Below are 18565 nucleotides of genomic sequence, written 5' to 3'. Positions count from 1 at the left end.
ACTGTTGATTAATGGTGCCTTTTTAAAAAAAGTTCTGAATAAATAATTCCAGAACAGGGTCTTTGACCAGAGAAAACATTCAGTGTGTAGCACAGAGGACATGTAAACATGCTCACTTTGTTTGTCTACATGAGCTAAAGTGTGATTGATCACTGTTGGCTTTATATTTTTTATGCTTCAAACAAGCCACCACCACGCCCTCCCCTAAAGCCACCACCACCACGCCCTCCCCTAAAGCCACCACCACCACGCCCTCCCCTAAAGCCACCACCACCACGCCCTCCCCTAAATCCACAACGACGCCCTATCCTAAATCCACCACCACGCCCTCCCCTAAAGCTACCACCACGCCCACCCCTAAAGCCACCACCACGCCCTCCCCTAAAGCTACCACCACGCCCTCCCCTAAAGCCACCACCACCACGCCCTCCCCTAAAGCCACCACCACCACGCCTTCCCCTAAAGCCACCACCACCACGCCTTCCCCTAAAGCCACCACCACCACGCCCTCCCCTAAAGCCACCACCACCACGCCCTCCCCTAAAGCCACCACCACCACGCCCTCCCCTAAAGCCACCACCACCACGCCCTCCCCTAAAGCCACCACCACCACGCCCTCCCCTAAAGCCACCACCACGCCCTCCCCTAAAGCCTCCACCACGCCCTCCCCTAAAGCCTCCACAACGCCCTCCTCGAAAGCCTCCACCACGCCCTCCCCTAAAGCCACCACCACCTCCCCTAAAGCCACCACCACCACGCCCTCCCCTAAAGCCGCCACGGCCACGCCCTCCCCTAAGGCTAGCACCACACCCTCCCCTAAAAGCCACCACCACACCCTCCCCTAAAGCCACCACCACGCCTCCCCTAAAGCCACCACCACCACCACCTCCCCTAAAGCCACCACCACCACCACGCCCTCCCCTAAAGCCACCACCACCGCCCTCCCCTAAAGCCGCCACCACGCCCTCCCCTAAAGCCGCCACCACCGCCCTCCCCTAAAGCCGCCACCACGCCCTCCCCTAAAGCCACCAACACCACGCCCTCCCCTAAAGCCACCACCACTTCCCCTAAAGACGCCACGCCCTCCCCTAAAGCCACCACCACCTCCCCTAAAGACGCCACCACGCCCTCCCCTAAAGCCACCACCACCACGCTCTCCCCTAAGCCACCACCACCTCCCCTAAAGCCACCACCACCACGCCCTCCCCTAAAGCCACCACCACCACGCCCTCCCCTAAAGCCGCCACCACCTCCCCTAAAGACGCCACGCCCTCCCCTAAAGCCACCACCACCTCCCCTAAAGACGCCACCACGCCCTCCCCTAAAGCCACCACCACCACGCTCTCCCCTAAAGCCACCACCACCTCCCCTAAAGCCACCACCACCACGCCCTCCCCTAAAGCCACCACCACCTCCCCTAAAGACGCCACGCCCTCCCCTAAAGCCACCACCACCTCCCCTAAAGCCGCCACCACCACCACCTCCCCTAAAGACACCACCACCTCCCCTAAAGCCACCACGCCCTCCCCTAAAGCCACCACCACGCCCTCCCCGAATGCCGCCACCACGCCCTCCCCGAAAGCCGCCACCACGCCCTCCCCGAAAGCCGCCACCACGCCCTCCATGAAAGCCTCCACCACGCCCTCCCCGAAAGCCTCCACCACGCCCTCCCCGAAAGCCTCCACCACGCCCTCCCCTAAAGCCTCCACCACGCCCTCCCCGAAAGCCTCCACCACGCCCTCCCCGAAAGCCTCCACCACGCCCTCCCCGAAAGCCTCCACCACGCCCTCCCCTAAAGCCTCCACCACGCCCTCCCCTAAAGCCTCCACCACGCCCTCCCCTAAAGCCTCCACCACGCACTCCCCGAAAGCCTCCACCACGTCCTCCCCTAAAGACGCCACCACCACCTCCCATAAAGCCACCACCACCACCTCCCATAAAGCCACCACCACCACCTCCCCTAAAGCCACCACCACGCCCTCCCCTAAAGCCACCACCACCGCCCTCCCCTAAAGCCGCCACCACCGCCCTCCCCTAAAGCCGCCACCACCGCCCTCCCCTAAAGCCGCCACCACCGCCCTCCCCTAAAGCCGCCACCACCGCCCTCCCCTAAAGCCGCCACCACCGCCCTCCCCTAAAGCCGCCACCACCGCCCTCCCCTAAAGCCGCCACCACCGCCCTCCCCTAAAGCCGCCACCACCGCCCTCCCCTAAAGCCGCCACCACCGCCCTCCCCTAAAGCCGCCACCACCGCCCTCCCCTAAAGCCGCCACCACCGCCCTCCCCTAAAGCCGCCACCACCGCCCTCCCCTAAAGCCGCCACCACCACGCCCTCCCCTAAAGACGCCGCCACGCCCTCCCCTAAAGCCGCCACGCCCTCCCCTAAAGCCGCCACGCCCTCCCCTAAAGCCGCCACGCCCTCCCCTAAAGCCGCCACCACCTCCCCTAAAGCCGCCACCACGCCCTCCCCTAAAGCCACCACCACCTCCCCAAAGCCGCCACCGCCCTCCCCTAAAGCCGCCACCACCTTCCCTAAAGCCACCACCACCTCCCCTAAAGCCACCACCACCTCCCCTAAAGCCACCATTACCTCCCCTAAAGCCGCCGCCACCACGCCCTCCCCTAAAGCCGCCGCCACCACGCCCTCCCCTAAAGCCGCCACCACCACGCCCTCCCCTAAAGCCACCACCACCTCCCCTAAAGCCACCACCACCTCCCCTAAAGCCACCACCACCTCCCCTAAAGCCACCACGCCCTCCCCGAAAGCCGCCACCACGCCCTCCCCGAAAGCCTCCACCACGCCCTCCCCCCGAAAGCCTCCACCACGCCCTCCCCGAAAGCCTCCACCACGCCCTCCCCTAAAGCCTCCACCACGCCCTCCCCTAAAGCCTCCACCACGCCCTCCCCTAAAGCCTCCACCACGCCCTCCCCGAAAGCCTCCACCACGCCCTCCCCTAAAGACGCCACCACGCCCTCCCCTAAAGCCACCACCACCTCCCCTAAAGACGCCACGTCCTCCCCTAAAGACGCCACCACCACCTCCCATAAAGCCACCACCACCACCTCCCATAAAGCCACCACCACCACCTCCCATAAAGCCACCACCACCACCACGCCCTCCCCTAAAGCCACCACCACGCCCTCCCCTAAAGCCTCCACCACGCCCTCCCCTAAAGCCTCCACCACGCCCTCCCCTAAAGCCTCCACCACGCCCTCCCCTAAAGCCACCACCACTACGCCCTCCCCTAAAGCCGCCACCACCACTACGCCTTCCCCTAAAGCCACCACCACCTCCCCTAAAGCCACCACCACCTCCCCTAAAGCCTCCACCACCACCTCCCCTAAAGCCTCCACCACGCCCTCCCCTAAAGCCTCCACCACCACCTCCCCTAAAGCCTCCACCACGCCCTCCCCTAAAGCCTCCACCACGCCCTCCCCTAAAGCCTCCACCACGCCCTCCCCTAAAGCCACCACCACCTCCCCTAAAGCCTCCACCACCTCCCCTAAAGCCTCCACCACCACCTCCCCTAAAGCCTCCACCACGCCCTCCCCTAAAGCCACCACCACCATGCCCTCCCCTAAAGACGCCACCACCTCCCCTAAAGCCGCCACCACCTCCCCTAAAGCCACCACCACCACGCCTAAAGCCACCACCACGCCCTCCCCTAAATCCACCACCACGCCCTCCCCTAAATCCACCACCACGCCCTCCCCTAAATCCACCACCACGCCCTCCCCTAAAGCCAACACCACGTCCCCTAAAGCCACCACCACCTCCCCTAAAGCCACCCCCACCACCATGCCCTCCCCTAAAGCCACCACCACCACGCCCTCCCCTAAAGCCACCACCACCACGCCTAAAGCCACCATCACCACGCCTAAAGCCACCACCACGCCCTCCCCTAAAGCCACCACCACGCCCTCCCCTAAATCCACCACACCACGCCCTCCCCTAAAGCCACCACCACCACCACGCCCTCCCCTAAAGCCACCACCACGCCCTCCCCTAAAGCCACCACCACGCCCTCCCCTAAAGCCTCCACCACGCCCTCCCCTAGAGCCACCACCACCACGCCCTCACCTAAAGCCTCCACCACGCCCTCCCCTAAAGCCACCACCACGCCCTCCCCTAAAGCCACCACCACCACCACGCCCTCCCCTAAAGCCACCACCACCACCACGCCCTCCCCTAAAGCCACCACCACCACGCCCTCCCCTAAAGCCACCACCACGCCCTCCCCAAAGCCACCACCACGGCCTCCCCTAAAGCCACCACCACGGCCTCCCCTAAAGCCACCAACACGCCCTCCCCTAAAGCCACCACCACCACGCCCTCCACTAAAGCCACCACCACAGCAAGAAGTGAATCCAGGTCTGTGTCTGAAATGTATCTGTATTGGTACTCCACCAGAGTTCGACATGGGAGAGGGTGCCAGGTGGTGGTCTGGGTGTTGTGCAATAAGTCAAGCAGAGTACCTCCTCTTGAGACAGTGTGATAGTTGAAGGGACCAGTGTGGTCCTTGGGATGAAAGCATGATTGATAATCATTCAAGCAATCTTTTTTTCTACTGGGCTGAATTTATTTGCTGTTCAGTTGCTTTATCTGATGCTGTTAATCAGGCGCTGTCCTTTTTTTAAGAACAGAAGGCCTCTTTCTCTTACATGTGTCTGACATACAACCCCGTCCTTTATACCTCTTTTCCCACAGTTCCAGCCTGGAAAAACCTTTTATGAAGTTGTTGTTGTCCTACCCCAGTTTGTTGCTTAAAGTCCAAAGGAAATACCCACCGTCCAACATTTGTTTTCTAAGTGGTGCGGCAATTCCATTGTAACCACAAACCCTTTCCCATGCCAATCACATTGGTCTCAGACTGCTAAGGATGGCTCAAAGGGGGAAAAGTTGACACCTCTTTCTTGTCCTCCCCTCTCAGACCACGATCAGTGGGACTTTCCTTTGGGTTTAGATTGAGAGATGGTCAAAAAGGTAGCTACCACTTTGGACAAATAGGGGATGGTACTCCATTGGGACAATTTTAACAATTGTGCTGCCCCCTTTTTTGAGCTGTTGTGAAACTTCCCTTTTGATGGAATGTACATGTGAGGGTGATGCCTGTGATCAAATGTCTTGAAGGTTCCATCACGGTACAGGGTGGGCCTCTTTGCTTCACTGTGCATTTATATAAATGAATTGTGTATATAATGTATCGAGTCACTTTTATTGTAAATAAGAATAGAACGTGTAAGAATAGAAATGTGAGAAAGTTAGATGCACAAATATCATACCCCCAAGACATGCTAACCTCTCACCATTACAATAACAGGGGAGGTTAGCATTTTATATCATACCCCCAAGACATGCTAACCTCTCACCATTACAACAACAGGGGAGGTTAGCATTTTATATCATACCCCCAAGACATGCTAACCTCTCACCATTACAATAACAGGGGAGGTTAGCATTTTATATCATACCCCCAAGACATGCTAACCTCTCACCATTACAATAACAGGGGAGGTTAGCATTTTTGGGTGGGTATGATATTTGTGCGTCTAACTTTCTCACTCATCATTATTCACGATTCATTCAGGATTAGCCGTAACCGTGGTAGCATCCACATTTAATGGACAAAACACACAATGTCCCAATACTTCTTTGCAGCACTTTACCATATCACCGGGCAGTATTAAAGATTATATAAAACTAGAGCCAGCAGGACTTGTTTTGTCGACTGTGGGCCCAAAAAGGCTGGACATCTCTTTATCATAGTCAGACCTATCCCCATCTTTCCAACAATTTAATCAATACCATGACAATTTACAGTCTAAGTTGACACCAAGAAGTTTAGTCTCCTCAACATTCTCAACAGCCACATAATTCATTACCAAGAATGAATTGAGGTCAAGAATGATTCATACCAAATACAATGCTTTTTAGTTTTAGATATGTTCAGGACTAGTTTATTACTAGCCACCCATTCCAAAACTGACTGCAACTTTGTTTAGGGTTACAAAAATATAATTAGCTGTGGTTACTAGAGTATAATGTTGAGAATTATCAGCGTACATAGACACACATGCTTTGTTTAATGCTTGTGGTAGATCATTAGTAAAAAATAGAGAACCGTATAGGGCCAAGAGAGCTGCCTTGCAGAATACCACACTTTATGCTTTACATTCAAGTAGCTTGCATTAAAGAAAATTCTGAATTCACGATATGGCAGAGGTTGAAAAGCCACAACACATATGTTTTGCCAAAAACACATAATGTCCAATAATGTCAAAAGGTTGCACTGAAATCTAACAGTACAGCTCCCACTGTCTGATTATTATACACTTTCTTTCAGCCAATCATCAGTCATTTGTGTCATGGCATTACTTGTCGAGTGCCCTTCTCTAAAAGCATGCTGAAAGCCTGTTAATGGTTCAAGAAAAGAAACCCGTGTTCCCAAGCTATAATGACTAATGTATCCCTTTTTTTGTAAAAAGCGTTTTCTGCTATTTTTTTTTTCTCCTTGTGTGTTTTGTTCTAATAGGCAGAGGGTGGGATGTTGGCTAGCCCAGCATTCTGAGCAATGTGATATTTAGGTGGTACACCATGGTGGTGGATGGGAATACCAACATACAGTGCATTCGGAAAGTATTCAGACCCCTTCACTTTTTCCACATTTTGTTTGTTATTTTATTCTAATCCTGTTCTAGGTTAAAAAAAAAAAAAATCCTCATCAATCTACACACAATACCCCATTATAACAAAGCGAAAACAGGTTTTTTGAGATGTAAATGCTAATTTATTACAAATTAAAGTATTTACTCTGTGACTAGAAATTGAGCTCAGGTTTATCCTGTTTCCTTTGATCATCCTTAAGATGTTTCTACAACTTGATTGGAGTCCAACTGTGGTAAATTCAATTGGTTGGACATGATTTGGAAAGGCACACACCTGTCTATATAAGGGTCCACTGTTGACAAAACCAAGCAATGAGGTCGAAGGAGACCGGATTGATTCGCGGCACAGATCTGGGAAAGGGAACTAAAACATTTCTGCAGCATTGAAGGTCCCCAAGAACACAGTGGCCTCCATCATTCTTAAATGGAAGAAGTTTGGAACCACCAAGACTCTTCCTTTAGCTGGCCGCCCAACCAAACTGAGCAATCGGGGGAGAAGGGCCTTGGTCAGGGAGGTGACCAAGAACCCGATGGTCACTCTGACAAAGTTCCTCTGTGGAAATGGGAGAACCATCTCGAAGGACAACCATCTCCGCAGCACCACCAATCAGGCCTTTATGGTAGAGTGGCCAGACGGAAACCAAAAGGCACCTAAAGAACTCTCAGCCCATGAGAAACAAGATTCTCTTGTCTGATGAAACCAAGATTGAACTCTTTGGCCTGAATGCCAAGCATCACGTCTGGAGGAGACCTGGCACCATCCCTACGGTGAAGCATGGTGGTGGCAGCATCATGCGGTGGAGAAGATTTTCAGCAGCAGGGACTGGGAGACTAGTCAGGATCGAGGGAAAGATGAACGCATCAAAGTACAGAGTGATTGTTGATGAAAACCTTCCAACAGGACAAAAAACCCTAAACACACAACCAAGACAACACAGGAGTGGCTTCAGGACAATTCATGTCCTTGAATGGCCCAGCCAGAGCCTGGACTTGAACCTGATCAAACATCTCTGGAGAGACCCGAATATAGCTCTTGCTGCAACACTACTCTTCCAACCTGACAGAGTTTTAGAAGATCTTTAGGGAAGAATGGGAGAAACTCGCCAAATACAGGTGTGCCAATCTTGTAGCGTCATACCCAAGAAGACTCGAGGCTGTAACTGCTGCCAGAGGTTCTTCAACAAAGTACTGAGTAAAGGGTCTGAATACGTATGTAAATTTCATTTTTTAAATATACTTTTCCCAAAATTAAAAAATAAACAGTTTTTGCTTTGTCATTATGGGGTATTGTGTGTAGATTGAGGGGGGTGGAGACAATTTAATCAATTTTAGAATAAGGCTGTAACATAGCAAAATATGGAAAAAGTCAAGGGGTCTGAATAGTTTCCAAATGCACTGTATAATGTGTCATGACACCTAATGAAAGGCAACATCTTAAATGTAATCTGTTATAATTTACAAATAAGAATTTGTTATTAACTGACTTGCCTAGTTAAATAAAGGTAAAAATAAAGGAAGAAATCATTTCTGGTTGACCCTTGAAACACAATCACGTCCTCTGTGGGTTGAATGATTTTATATGGTGGAACTTACTACCTAATGACCCCTTGCCTTCTCTCCCTCTCACTCTCCTCTCCCACTCTCCACAGAGTCCCGCGTTGGGCACATTAATTGGGGTGTACCTGCCCTGCCTCCAAAACATCCTGGGGGTCATCCTGTTCCTGCGTCTCACCTGGATCGTGGGAACCGCCGGCATCATGGAATCCCTTGCCATTGTGGTCATGACCTGCTCCTGTGTAAGGAATGTCCCATAATATGATTATTGCTATTTTGTGTCCCTCCATCTGGATTGGTTCCTTTGTTGTGTAATATGAAATAGTGTTTTTAACATTGGATAAAAGTAGAGACTCCGAGCTAGAAAATGGTCTATCATACACTTCGGGTGAGGAACAATGGGAAATGAATTCTGCTTTAAAAGTTGATTAACTTGTAACTCCACTTTGGTACACCTACTGGAGAGCTCTTCTTTGTCTACACCCATTCAGCATCGTTCACACCCTCTTAAGCTTTAGCCCCGCCCATCTCTTTAAGGATTCACTGTAGACGAGTGGTGAAGGTAGTAGCAAAACCTAGTTCACTTCATCTATTCCTTAGCCTGTATCTTGGGGTGGCAGGTTGCCTAGTGGTTAGAGCGTCGGGCCAGTAACCGAATGGTTGCTAGATCGAATCCCCGAGCTGACAAGGTAAAAATCTGTCGTTCTGCCCCTGTACAAGGCAGTTAACCCACTGTTCCTAGGCCGTCATTGTAAATGTGTTAATGTGTTATTAACTGACTTACCTCGTTAAATAAAAAATTGGGGGAAAAAACGAGCTCCGACTGGGGAAAAATGTATTTGAGCGGTCATCCAATTTGGAATTCACACTCGAACTCGGTCCTCTTTCTAGAGCTCAGCCTGAAATCACCTCTTCGCTGTCGGTGTTGAGACGGGTGTTTTGCGGGTAATGAAGCTGCCAGTTGAGGGCTAATACCCTCTGTCTTGACGGGTAGTGTGTTCTTATAGCCGTGCAATGGGATGGTCTGTGTGGACAATTAGGTAGTGTCTCTGAATTATCCTTGAGGGGCCTATTTATTCCATGCAGTGATATGTTTGTGTATATAAGGGGGTACTATACTCTGATGACCTCTGCACAGGGGGAAGCCGTCTCTCCATTTGGGTGGGGGAGGCTGTAATGCCCTGCTCCCATTGTTGGGCTCAACGGCTTTCACACCTATCACTTCCACACCTCGGTGCAAATTGAAAATTGAAGTTGCAGCCGGGACATCTGTCCTATCCTAGCAAGCTTGGTAGCTTGGTAGCTTGGTAGCTTTAACTTAGCATCAAGTATTTATATATAACTCTATTTAACTTTTTGGCTTCAGACTGTTTCAGGTAAAAAGGGGCTCATATCAATTACCCAGATGCCTGTGATTGTGTTCCTAAAGATTTAGAAGCCACAGCTGAGTCGTTTAGCCACTAAATATGAGATAAGCTCCCCCCTGATTTATAATTCTTTGGATTCCATGCATTTTAGATTCACAAATATTGCCCTTGCTTAACGTAATCTAAAATGTTGGGATTTTTTTCTCTCTCTTCTTTGCAGACAATGCTGACAGCCATATCAATGAGTGCCATCGCTACGAATGGTGTAGTTCCAGGTAGGTTCACTGTGGATAATGGTACATTTCTACTAAATAGAATTGGGCTGACATTTCCTTCAAGAATTTGAACTGAGAATTAAGATGAAAATCGTTTAGCGATTTGGGTTCCAGCACCAGAGGGAACAATATGTACCACTCCACCTCAAAGTGAGTTTTCTCCACGGCTGTGGTTGTGACTGGCTCTGTCCCCCATTGTTGTTTGTCTGTAGCTGGAGGCTCCTACTACATGATCTCAAGGTCGCTGGGGCCAGAGTTCGGCGGGGCTGTGGGGCTCTGCTTCTACCTGGGGACCACCTTCGCTGGCTCCATGTACATCCTCGGTACTATAGAGATTCTGTTAGTGAGTATCCTTTGCAAAGATACTGTCGTTTTTACTACTACCTCATCTGTAGTCATTAATACATGAACGGATAACAACACCTGATGAGGCTGTTATCTGAACCTTTCATAACTCTGTACCCTACTGAACTGAACGTCTCTGATGACCCCCCCCCCCCCCCCCCCGGTCTCCTCCCAGACCTACATTGTGCCTAGTGCGGCCATCTTCAAGGCAGAGAAGAAGGAGGATGAGCCGGAGGCACTGCTCAACAACATGCGGGTGTACGGCACCTGCTGCCTCACCCTCATGTCCCTGGTGGTGTTTGTGGGGGTCAAGTACGTCAACAAGCTGGCCCTGGTCTTCCTGGCTTGTGTCATCCTCTCCATTCTGGCCATCTACGCCGGAGTCATCAAGACCGCCTTCGAACCGCCAGACTTCCCGTGAGTCTAGTCTGAACTCACGGCCTTGTTGAAAAATACAACCAGAAACCACTAGAAGCGAACACCCTCACACACATATGCGCGCACGCGCACACACACCCACACCCACACACACAAATGACTCTTGGTCTTACATCAGGAAGACCAGGGCCAAAACAATTTTTTTCCCCCTGTGAGATTTTAAAAAACTGTTTTGTTCTATATCTTCCTCCCAGTATTTGCCTGTTGGGGAACCGCACGTTGCAGAACCACAACTTTGACCAGTGTTTGAAGACGATGAAGGTGGGCAACGTGACGGTCACCACCAAGCTGTGGTCCCTGTTCTGTGACTCTCCAGACTTCAACGCCACCTGCAACGAATACTTCACTCTCAACAACGTCACTGTGATCCAGGGAATCCCCGGCCTGACCAGCGGGGTCATCAGAGGTGAGCGACCCCTCCCTCCCACACACACACACACACACAATTTTTGTGATTCAATTATGCAACTAACTTTAATTGTGGGGTGAATGTTCCCATGATGTAAAGTCTGCCCTCACTGCTAAAAGCAATGCTCTTTCCCCCTCAGTCCTGACACCCTATCCTAATGGAAACCAGGATTACAATCATTCGTTTTTATTTGTAGTAGAGCATAACGCTGTGTCAGTTCCTCTCAGACTACTTACTATATTACCCTTGAAGCTCTTATGAGAATTAGATTAGGAAGGTTCCGTGTGGCTCAGTTGGAAGAGCATGGCACTTACTATGCCAGGGTTGTGGGTTCGATTCCCACGGGGGGACCAGTACTAACAAATATGAAAATGTATGCAGTCGATACTGGAAGTGGCTCTGGATAAGAGTGTGTGCGAAATGAGTAAAATGTTAAACGAAGATGTACAATGTCATCGTGACATCCAATAGAGAGTGATGTTTTTCCCTTGCTGGGAATACTGACACCAAGGATGAGCTGTACACCCCTCTCTGTCTGCGGCTGGTTATCTGCTTTACACTATAGAGATGGACCCCTATAAAGAAGAATGCGTCGGGTCCATCTCGATGGTGTTAAAAAGTAGTAGAGACCCGGGGAAGTTTTCGGGACCATGCTCCATGTCTAGTTTATTTACTGATGGGATCTGTTTTTATTAAATCCAATGATGGAGGGGAACTGTCTTCACTTCAATCAGCATAGTATCATCTACTACCATCCTAGATTTAGGCTGAGATGAAGGGATACCACGGCCGGCAGAACAATTTACATACTCTTGTGTTATCGTAACATATTCAAGACATTCCCGAACTCTGACATTGATGTCCACTCCCCCATCATCACTTCCAAATTGCTCAAATTCCTTAAGTTATGGAATCAGGCATGTGGAGGCAGGTGATTTGACGAGTCCCATATGTACTCAGTGTTCTTCCTTCAGAGGATAGTGACTAGTGATTGTCCTCCCTCCCTTTCTCTCTTTTCTCCCTTCTCATCTCACTCCCCGTCTCTTAACCACCCCTACGCTCCCTCTTCCAATCCCTCCACTTCATCCTCACCCTTCATCCCCCTCCCCCCCCCATCTTCCACAGACAACATCTGGGGGGACTACGGTCCTAAAGGCATGTTGGTAGAAAATAAGCACCAGATGTCGGAGCCGGCTGCAGACACCTCCCAGGATATATACATGCCCTACGTGGCCAACGACATCACCACCTTCTTCACCCTGCTGGTGGGCATCTACTTCCCCTCCGTCACAGGTATGTTCAAATGGACATCTACTTGTATGAACAGGAGGAAAAGGAAGTGCTGCTAAGGTACACAATAACATGTACGTGTGGGCGAGAGCCTCACCTTACAATAATGAATCTTTGTAGATTGGAAACATTGTACTTTTTTTTTACATGTATTTATTTATGGCAATAAACGGTCTCCACAAATACTTCCATAAAAACATTTCAACTGACACCTGGGGACCTTCAGAGGAGTCTTGTGAGACCTGTGGGCGTCCTAGAGAAAAACAACATGTACGTGTTTGTGAGAGTCTCACCTTTCCACAGAGGGGTTATGTTAAGTGTTTAGCCCAAACTGTTCAGACGCTACAGACAGAAGATCATCGGCTGTACTTACTTAAGACGAGTCCCAAGACGTTTGTGGGGGTCGTAGAGCAATGTAGAGAACACTTTCGTGTTTGTGAGAGTCTTCTCTTTCCATAGAGGGTTCGTAATAGTTTGCAGGCCAAACCGTTCGGACGTTACAGACGATTGTGTTTTCTGGAAGTGTTTTCGGGAAGTGTGACATCCGCGGATGCGATGGATTGAGTCGTATCCAATGCAAAAATATCTCTACCTTTTAAAACTGACAGATTTTTATGGTCGCGGACATCGACTCTAGGGGGTAAAATAAGAAAATGGCGCCGGAGGAGATGGCCGCCATTTTACGGTCTGCTATTACTGTTTTTTTTTTCTCACAATATTTGTAAATTATTTTGTACATCATGTTTCTGCAACCGTATCTTATGGCAGAAAATAGCTTCTAGATATCAGAACAGTGATCACTTACCTCGGATTAGACAAAGATTTTTTCAACAACAACAACAACAGCAGCAAGCAGGCTTACACGATATTCTCCAAACACCCCACAGGGCAGACATCCCAATTATTCACAAAAGGAAGCGACGCAGAGGAATTTAGGACGTCGTCCCCACAGTGACTGTACGTACATACCCCAACCAGAATCCATGTATTACAGGCAACATTCGCACTGAGCTAAAGGGTAGAGCTGCCGCTTTCAAGGTGCGGGATTCTAACCCGGAAGCTTACAAGAAATCCCGCTATGCCCTGCGATGAACCATCAAACAGGCAAAGCGTCAATACAGGGCTAAGATTTAATCATACCACACCTGCTCCGACGCTCGTCGAATGTGGCAGGGCTTGCAAACTATTACAGACTACAAAGGGAAGCACAGCCGCAAGCTGCCCAGTGACACGAGCCTACCAGACGAGCTAAATCACTTCTCTGCTCGCTTCGAGGCAAGCAACACTGAGGCATGCATGAGAGGATCAGCTGTTCCGGATGACTGTGTGATCATGCTCTCCGGAGCCGACGTGAGTAAGACCTTTAAACAGGTCAACATACACAAGGCTGCGGGGCCAGATGGATTACCAGGATGTGTGCTCCGGGCATGTGCTGACCAACTGGCAGGCTTCTTCACTGACATTTTCAACATGTCCCTAATCGAGTCTGTAATACCAACATTCTTCAAGCAGACCACCAGGAACACAAAGGCAACCTTCCTAAATGACTACAGACCCGTAGCACTCACATCTGTAGCCATGAAGTGCTTTGAAAGGCTGGTCATGGCTCACATCAACACCATTATCCCAGAAACCCTAGACCCACTCCAATTTGCATTCCGCCCAAACAGATCCACAGATGATGCAATCTTGATTGCACTCCACACTGCCCTTTCCCATCTGGACAAAAGGAACACCTATGTGAGAATGCTATTCATTGACTACAGCTCAGTGTTCAACACCATAGTGCCCTCAAAGCTCATCAATAAGCTAAGGAACCTGGGACTAAACACCTCCCTCTGCAACTGGATCCTGGACTTCCTGACGGGCCGCCCCAAGGTGGTGAGGGTAGGTAGCAACACATCTGCCATGCTGATCCTCAACACTGAAGCTCCCCAGGGGTGCGTGCTAAGTCCCCTCCTGTACTCCCTGTTCACCCACGACTGCATGGCCAGGCACGACTCCAACACCATCATTACGTTTGCTGACGAAACAACAGTGGTAGGCCTGATCACCGACAACGACGGAACAGCCTATAGGGAGGAGGTCAGAGACCTGGCTGGGTGGTGCCAGAATAACAACCTCTCCCTCAACGTAACCAAGACTAAGGAGATGATTGTGGACTACAGGAAAAGGAGCACCGAGCACGTCCCCATTCTCATCAACAGGGCTGTAGTGGAGCAGGTTGAGAGCTTCAAATTCCTTGGTGTCCACATCACCAACAAACTAGAATGGTCCAAACACAGCAAGACAGTCGTGAAGAGGGCACAACAAAGCATATTCCCCCCTCAGGAAACTAAAAAGATGTGGTATGGGTCCTAAGATCCTCAAAAGGTTCTACAGCTGCAACATCGAGACCGGTTGCATCACTGCCTGGTACGGAAATTGCTCGGCCTCCAACCGCAACGTACTACAGAGGGTAGTGCGTATAGCCCAGTACATCACTGGGGCAAAGCTCTACACCAGGTGGTGTCAGAGGAAGGCCCTAAAAATTGTCAAAGACCCCAGCCACCCCAGTCATAGACTGTTCTCTCTACTACTGCATGGCAAGCGGCACTGAAGTGCCAAGTCTAGGACAAAAAGGCTTCTCAATCATTTTTATCAATAATCAATAATCCCCTCTTTTACGCTGCTGCTACTCTCTGTTCATCATATATGCATAGTCACTTTAACCATACCTACATGTACATACTACCTCAATAAGCCTGACTGACTAATAAGCCCCCCCCCCCCACACACCTAAAGAACAAGCAGCAGGACAGTAACCCGGCCTAGACCCCCCCCCCCCCCCCCCCCCACCACCTAAAGAACAAGCAGCAGGACAGTAACCCGGCCTAGACCCCCCCCCCCACCACCTAAAGAACAAGCAGCAGGACAGTAACCCGGCCTAGACCTCCCCCACCTAAAGAACAAGCAGCAGGACAGTAACCCGGCCTAGGACCCCCCCCCCCCCCCACCTAAAGAACTAGGGGTGGTAGCCTCGGTTCTACCTGGGCACCCAGAGCGAAGATCATATTTAATAATGTAACCAACTTCCTATTTCCCCACCTCACAGGAATCATGGCTGGATCCAACAGGTCTGGTGATCTCAGGGACGCCCAGAAGTCCATCCCCATAGGAACCATCATGGCCATCGCCACCACCACCTTCATCTGTATCTTTAATGACGGCGACAACAGACCAACCATACAAGTGTCTTAACAGGACAAATACAAGCACCCAGGGGTGGAACTTTCACTGGGGGGCATGTCCCCCCGACATTCCGAAATATCATTTTTATCCCCCCACAGTTTTATCATTGGAATGTAATGCAAAATGAGGCAACGGTGTGCCTTTAGGACCTTTTGGACATCTCTGAGTGATCGGGTAGGCTGTTTTGGAGTGTTTATCCGACTGGGAAATAGGAAGCAAGCACCCACCAAGTTATTATAATACACGATCAGTCAATGTGTTGTTATTACGTACACTTTAAACTGTAAAAGGTAGGTCGTGTTCATTTGGGTTCTCCATAGCAAAACGTAGCAATGGTAATCGCAAATGAGAATTATTTTATTGGACAAGTTCAGGTAGCCTTCCCGAACTTTACTCTGTTTGGCGCTCAAATGAAATGTGATCGTGGTTTTGTTTTTCAACTCTTGCCGTCCCGATGCTAATTTCCTTAGCGGTGCCACCCAGACATTAGTTCTGTCATACTGTTTGGCGCCTGCATCGAGGGGGTGGTGCTGAGAGACAAGTAAGTGCTGTTTCACTTTTCACACTTGGTATGAAAGCAATACAAATGTCATGTTTATTTGTTAAAGAAAGCAATACAAATGTCATGTTTATTTGTTACATTTAAATCAAATCAAATCAAATCAAATTTTATTTGTCACATACACATGGTTAGCAGATGTTAATGCGAGTGTAGCGAAATGCTTGTGCTTCTAGTTCCGACAATGCAGTAATAACCAACAAGTAATCTAACTAACAATTCCAAAACTACTGTCTTGTACACAGTGTAAGGGGATAAAGAATATGTACATAAGGATATATGAATGAGTGATGGTACAGAGCAGCATAGGCAAGATACGGTAGATGGTATCGAGTACAGTATGTACAAATGAGATGAGTATGTAAACAAAGTGGCATAGTTTAAAGTGGCTAGTGATACATGTATTACATAAGGATACAGTCGATGATATAGAGTACAGTATATACGTATGCATATGAGATGAATAATGTAGGGTAAGTAACATTATATAAGGTAGCATTGTTTAAAGTGGCTAGTGATATATTTACATCATTTACAATCAATTCCCATTATTAAAGTGGCTGGATTTGAGTCAGTGTCAGTGTGTTGGCAGCAGCCACTCAATGTTAGTGGTGGCTGTTTAACAGTCTGATGGCCTTGAGATAGAAGCTGTTTTTCAGTCTCTCGGTCCCAGCTTTGATGCACCTGTACTGACCTCGCCTTCTGGATGATAGCGGGGTGAACAGGCAGTGGCTCGGGTGGTTGATGTCCTTGATGATCTTTATGGCCTTCCTGTGACATCGGGTGGTGTAGGTGTCCTGGAGGGCAGGTAGTTTGCCCCCGGTGATGCGTTGTGCAGACCTCACCACCCTCTGGAGAGCCTTACGGTTGAGGGCGGAGCAGTTGCCGTACCAGGCGGTGATACAGCCCGCCAGGATGCTCTCGATTGTGCATCTGTAGAAGTTTGTGAGTGCTTTTGGTGACAAGCCAAATTTCTTCAGCCTCCTGAGGTTGAAGAGGCGCTGCTGCGCCTTCTTCACAATGCTGTCTGTGTGAGTGGACCAATTCAGTTTGTCTGTGATGTGTATGCCGAGGAACTTAAAACTTGCTACCCTCTCCACTACTGTTCCATCGATGTGGATAGGGGGGTGTTCCCTCTGCTGTTTCCTGAAGTCCACAATCATCTCCTTAGTTTTGTTGACGTTGAGTGTGAGGTTATTTTCCTGACACCACACTCCGAGGGCCCTCACCTCCTCCCTGTAGGCCGTCTTGTCGTTGTTGGTAATCAAGCCTACCACTGTTGTGTCGTCCGCAAACTTGATGATTGAGTTGGAGGCGTGCGTGGCCACGCAGTGGTGGGTGAACAGGGAGTACAGGAGAGGGCTCAGAACGCACCCTTGTGGGGCCCCAGTGTTGAGGATCAGCGGGGAGAAGATGTTGTTGCCTACCCTCACCACCTGGGGGCGGCCCGTCAGGAAGTCCAGTACCCAGTTGCACAGGGCGGGGTCGAGACCCAGGGTCTCGAGCTTGATGACGAGCTTGGAGGGTACTATGGTGTTGAATGCCGAGCTGTAGTCAATGAACAGCATTCTCACATAGGTATTCCTCTTGTCCAGATGGGTTAGGGCGGTGTGCAGTGTGGTTGAGATTGCATCGTCTGTGGACCTATTTGGGCGGTAAGCAAATTGGAGTGGGTCTAGGGTGTCAGGTAGGGTGGAGGTGATATGGTCCTTGACTAGTCTCTCAAAGCACTTCATGATGACGGAAGTGAGTGCTACGGGGCGGTAGTCGTTTAGCTCAGTTACCTTAGCTTTCTTGGGAACAGGAACAATGGTGGCCCTCTTGAAGCATGTGGGAACAGCAGACTGGTATAGGGATTGATTGAATATGTCCGTAAACACACCGGCCAGCTGGTCTGCGCATGCTCTGAGGGCGCGGCTGGGGATGCCGTCTGGGCCTGCAGCCTTGCGAGGGTTAACACGTTTAAATGTCTTACTCACCTCGGCTGCAGTGAAGGAGGATGTTTTCGTTGCAGGCCGTGTCAGTGGCACTGTATTGTTAAAGAAAGCAGTACAAATGTCTTGTGTTTATTAGGTTCATGAAAGCAGTACCAATGTCTTGTGTTTATTAGGTTCATGAAAGCAGTACAAATGTCTCGTTTATTTGTTAATGAAAGCAGTACAAATGTCTCGTTTATTTGTTAATGAAAGCAGTACCAATGTCTTGTGTTTATTAGGTTCATGAAAGCAGTACCAATGTCTCGTTTATTTGTTAATGAAAGCAGTACCAATGTCTTGTGTTTATTAGGTTCATGAAAGCAGTACCAATGTCTCGTTTATTTGTTAATGAAAGCAGTACAAATGTCTCGTTTATTTGTTAATGAAAGCAGTACCAATGTCTTGTTTTTATTAGGTTCATGAAAGCAGTACAAATGTCTTGTTACTTTGTTTCGC

General features: G+C 49.8%; 1 protein-coding gene and 1 non-coding gene across 6 annotated transcripts in view; both read left to right on the top strand.

Annotated features, from left to right (window-relative positions):
* LOC110535210 (solute carrier family 12 member 7) overlaps positions 1-18565 on the top strand; it is a 111355-nt gene that overhangs the window by 57058 nt on the left and 35732 nt on the right. For all 5 annotated transcript variants that reach the window (XM_036934760.1, XM_036934759.1, XM_036934758.1 and 2 more), the window contains 8 exons: positions 8315-8461; positions 9807-9861; positions 10074-10204; positions 10382-10623; positions 10839-11050; positions 12179-12346; positions 15438-15536; positions 16058-16115. In XM_036934760.1, the coding sequence (XP_036790655.1) occupies positions 8315-8461; positions 9807-9861; positions 10074-10204; positions 10382-10623; positions 10839-11050; positions 12179-12346; positions 15438-15536; positions 16058-16115 (1112 nt within the window). The remainder of the gene's footprint in view (positions 1-8314; positions 8462-9806; positions 9862-10073; positions 10205-10381; positions 10624-10838; positions 11051-12178; positions 12347-15437; positions 15537-16057; positions 16116-18565) is intronic.
* trnav-uac lies at positions 11330-11406 on the top strand. The gene has a single exon. It is a non-coding gene; the product is annotated as a tRNA-Val (tRNA).

Source organism: Oncorhynchus mykiss, chromosome 11, assembly GCF_013265735.2.
Source record: "Oncorhynchus mykiss isolate Arlee chromosome 11, USDA_OmykA_1.1, whole genome shotgun sequence".
Lineage (NCBI taxonomy): Eukaryota > Metazoa > Chordata > Actinopteri > Salmoniformes > Salmonidae > Oncorhynchus > Oncorhynchus mykiss.
Note: the sequence above shows the minus strand (reverse complement) of the source record. Positions and strands in the feature narration are given on the sequence as shown.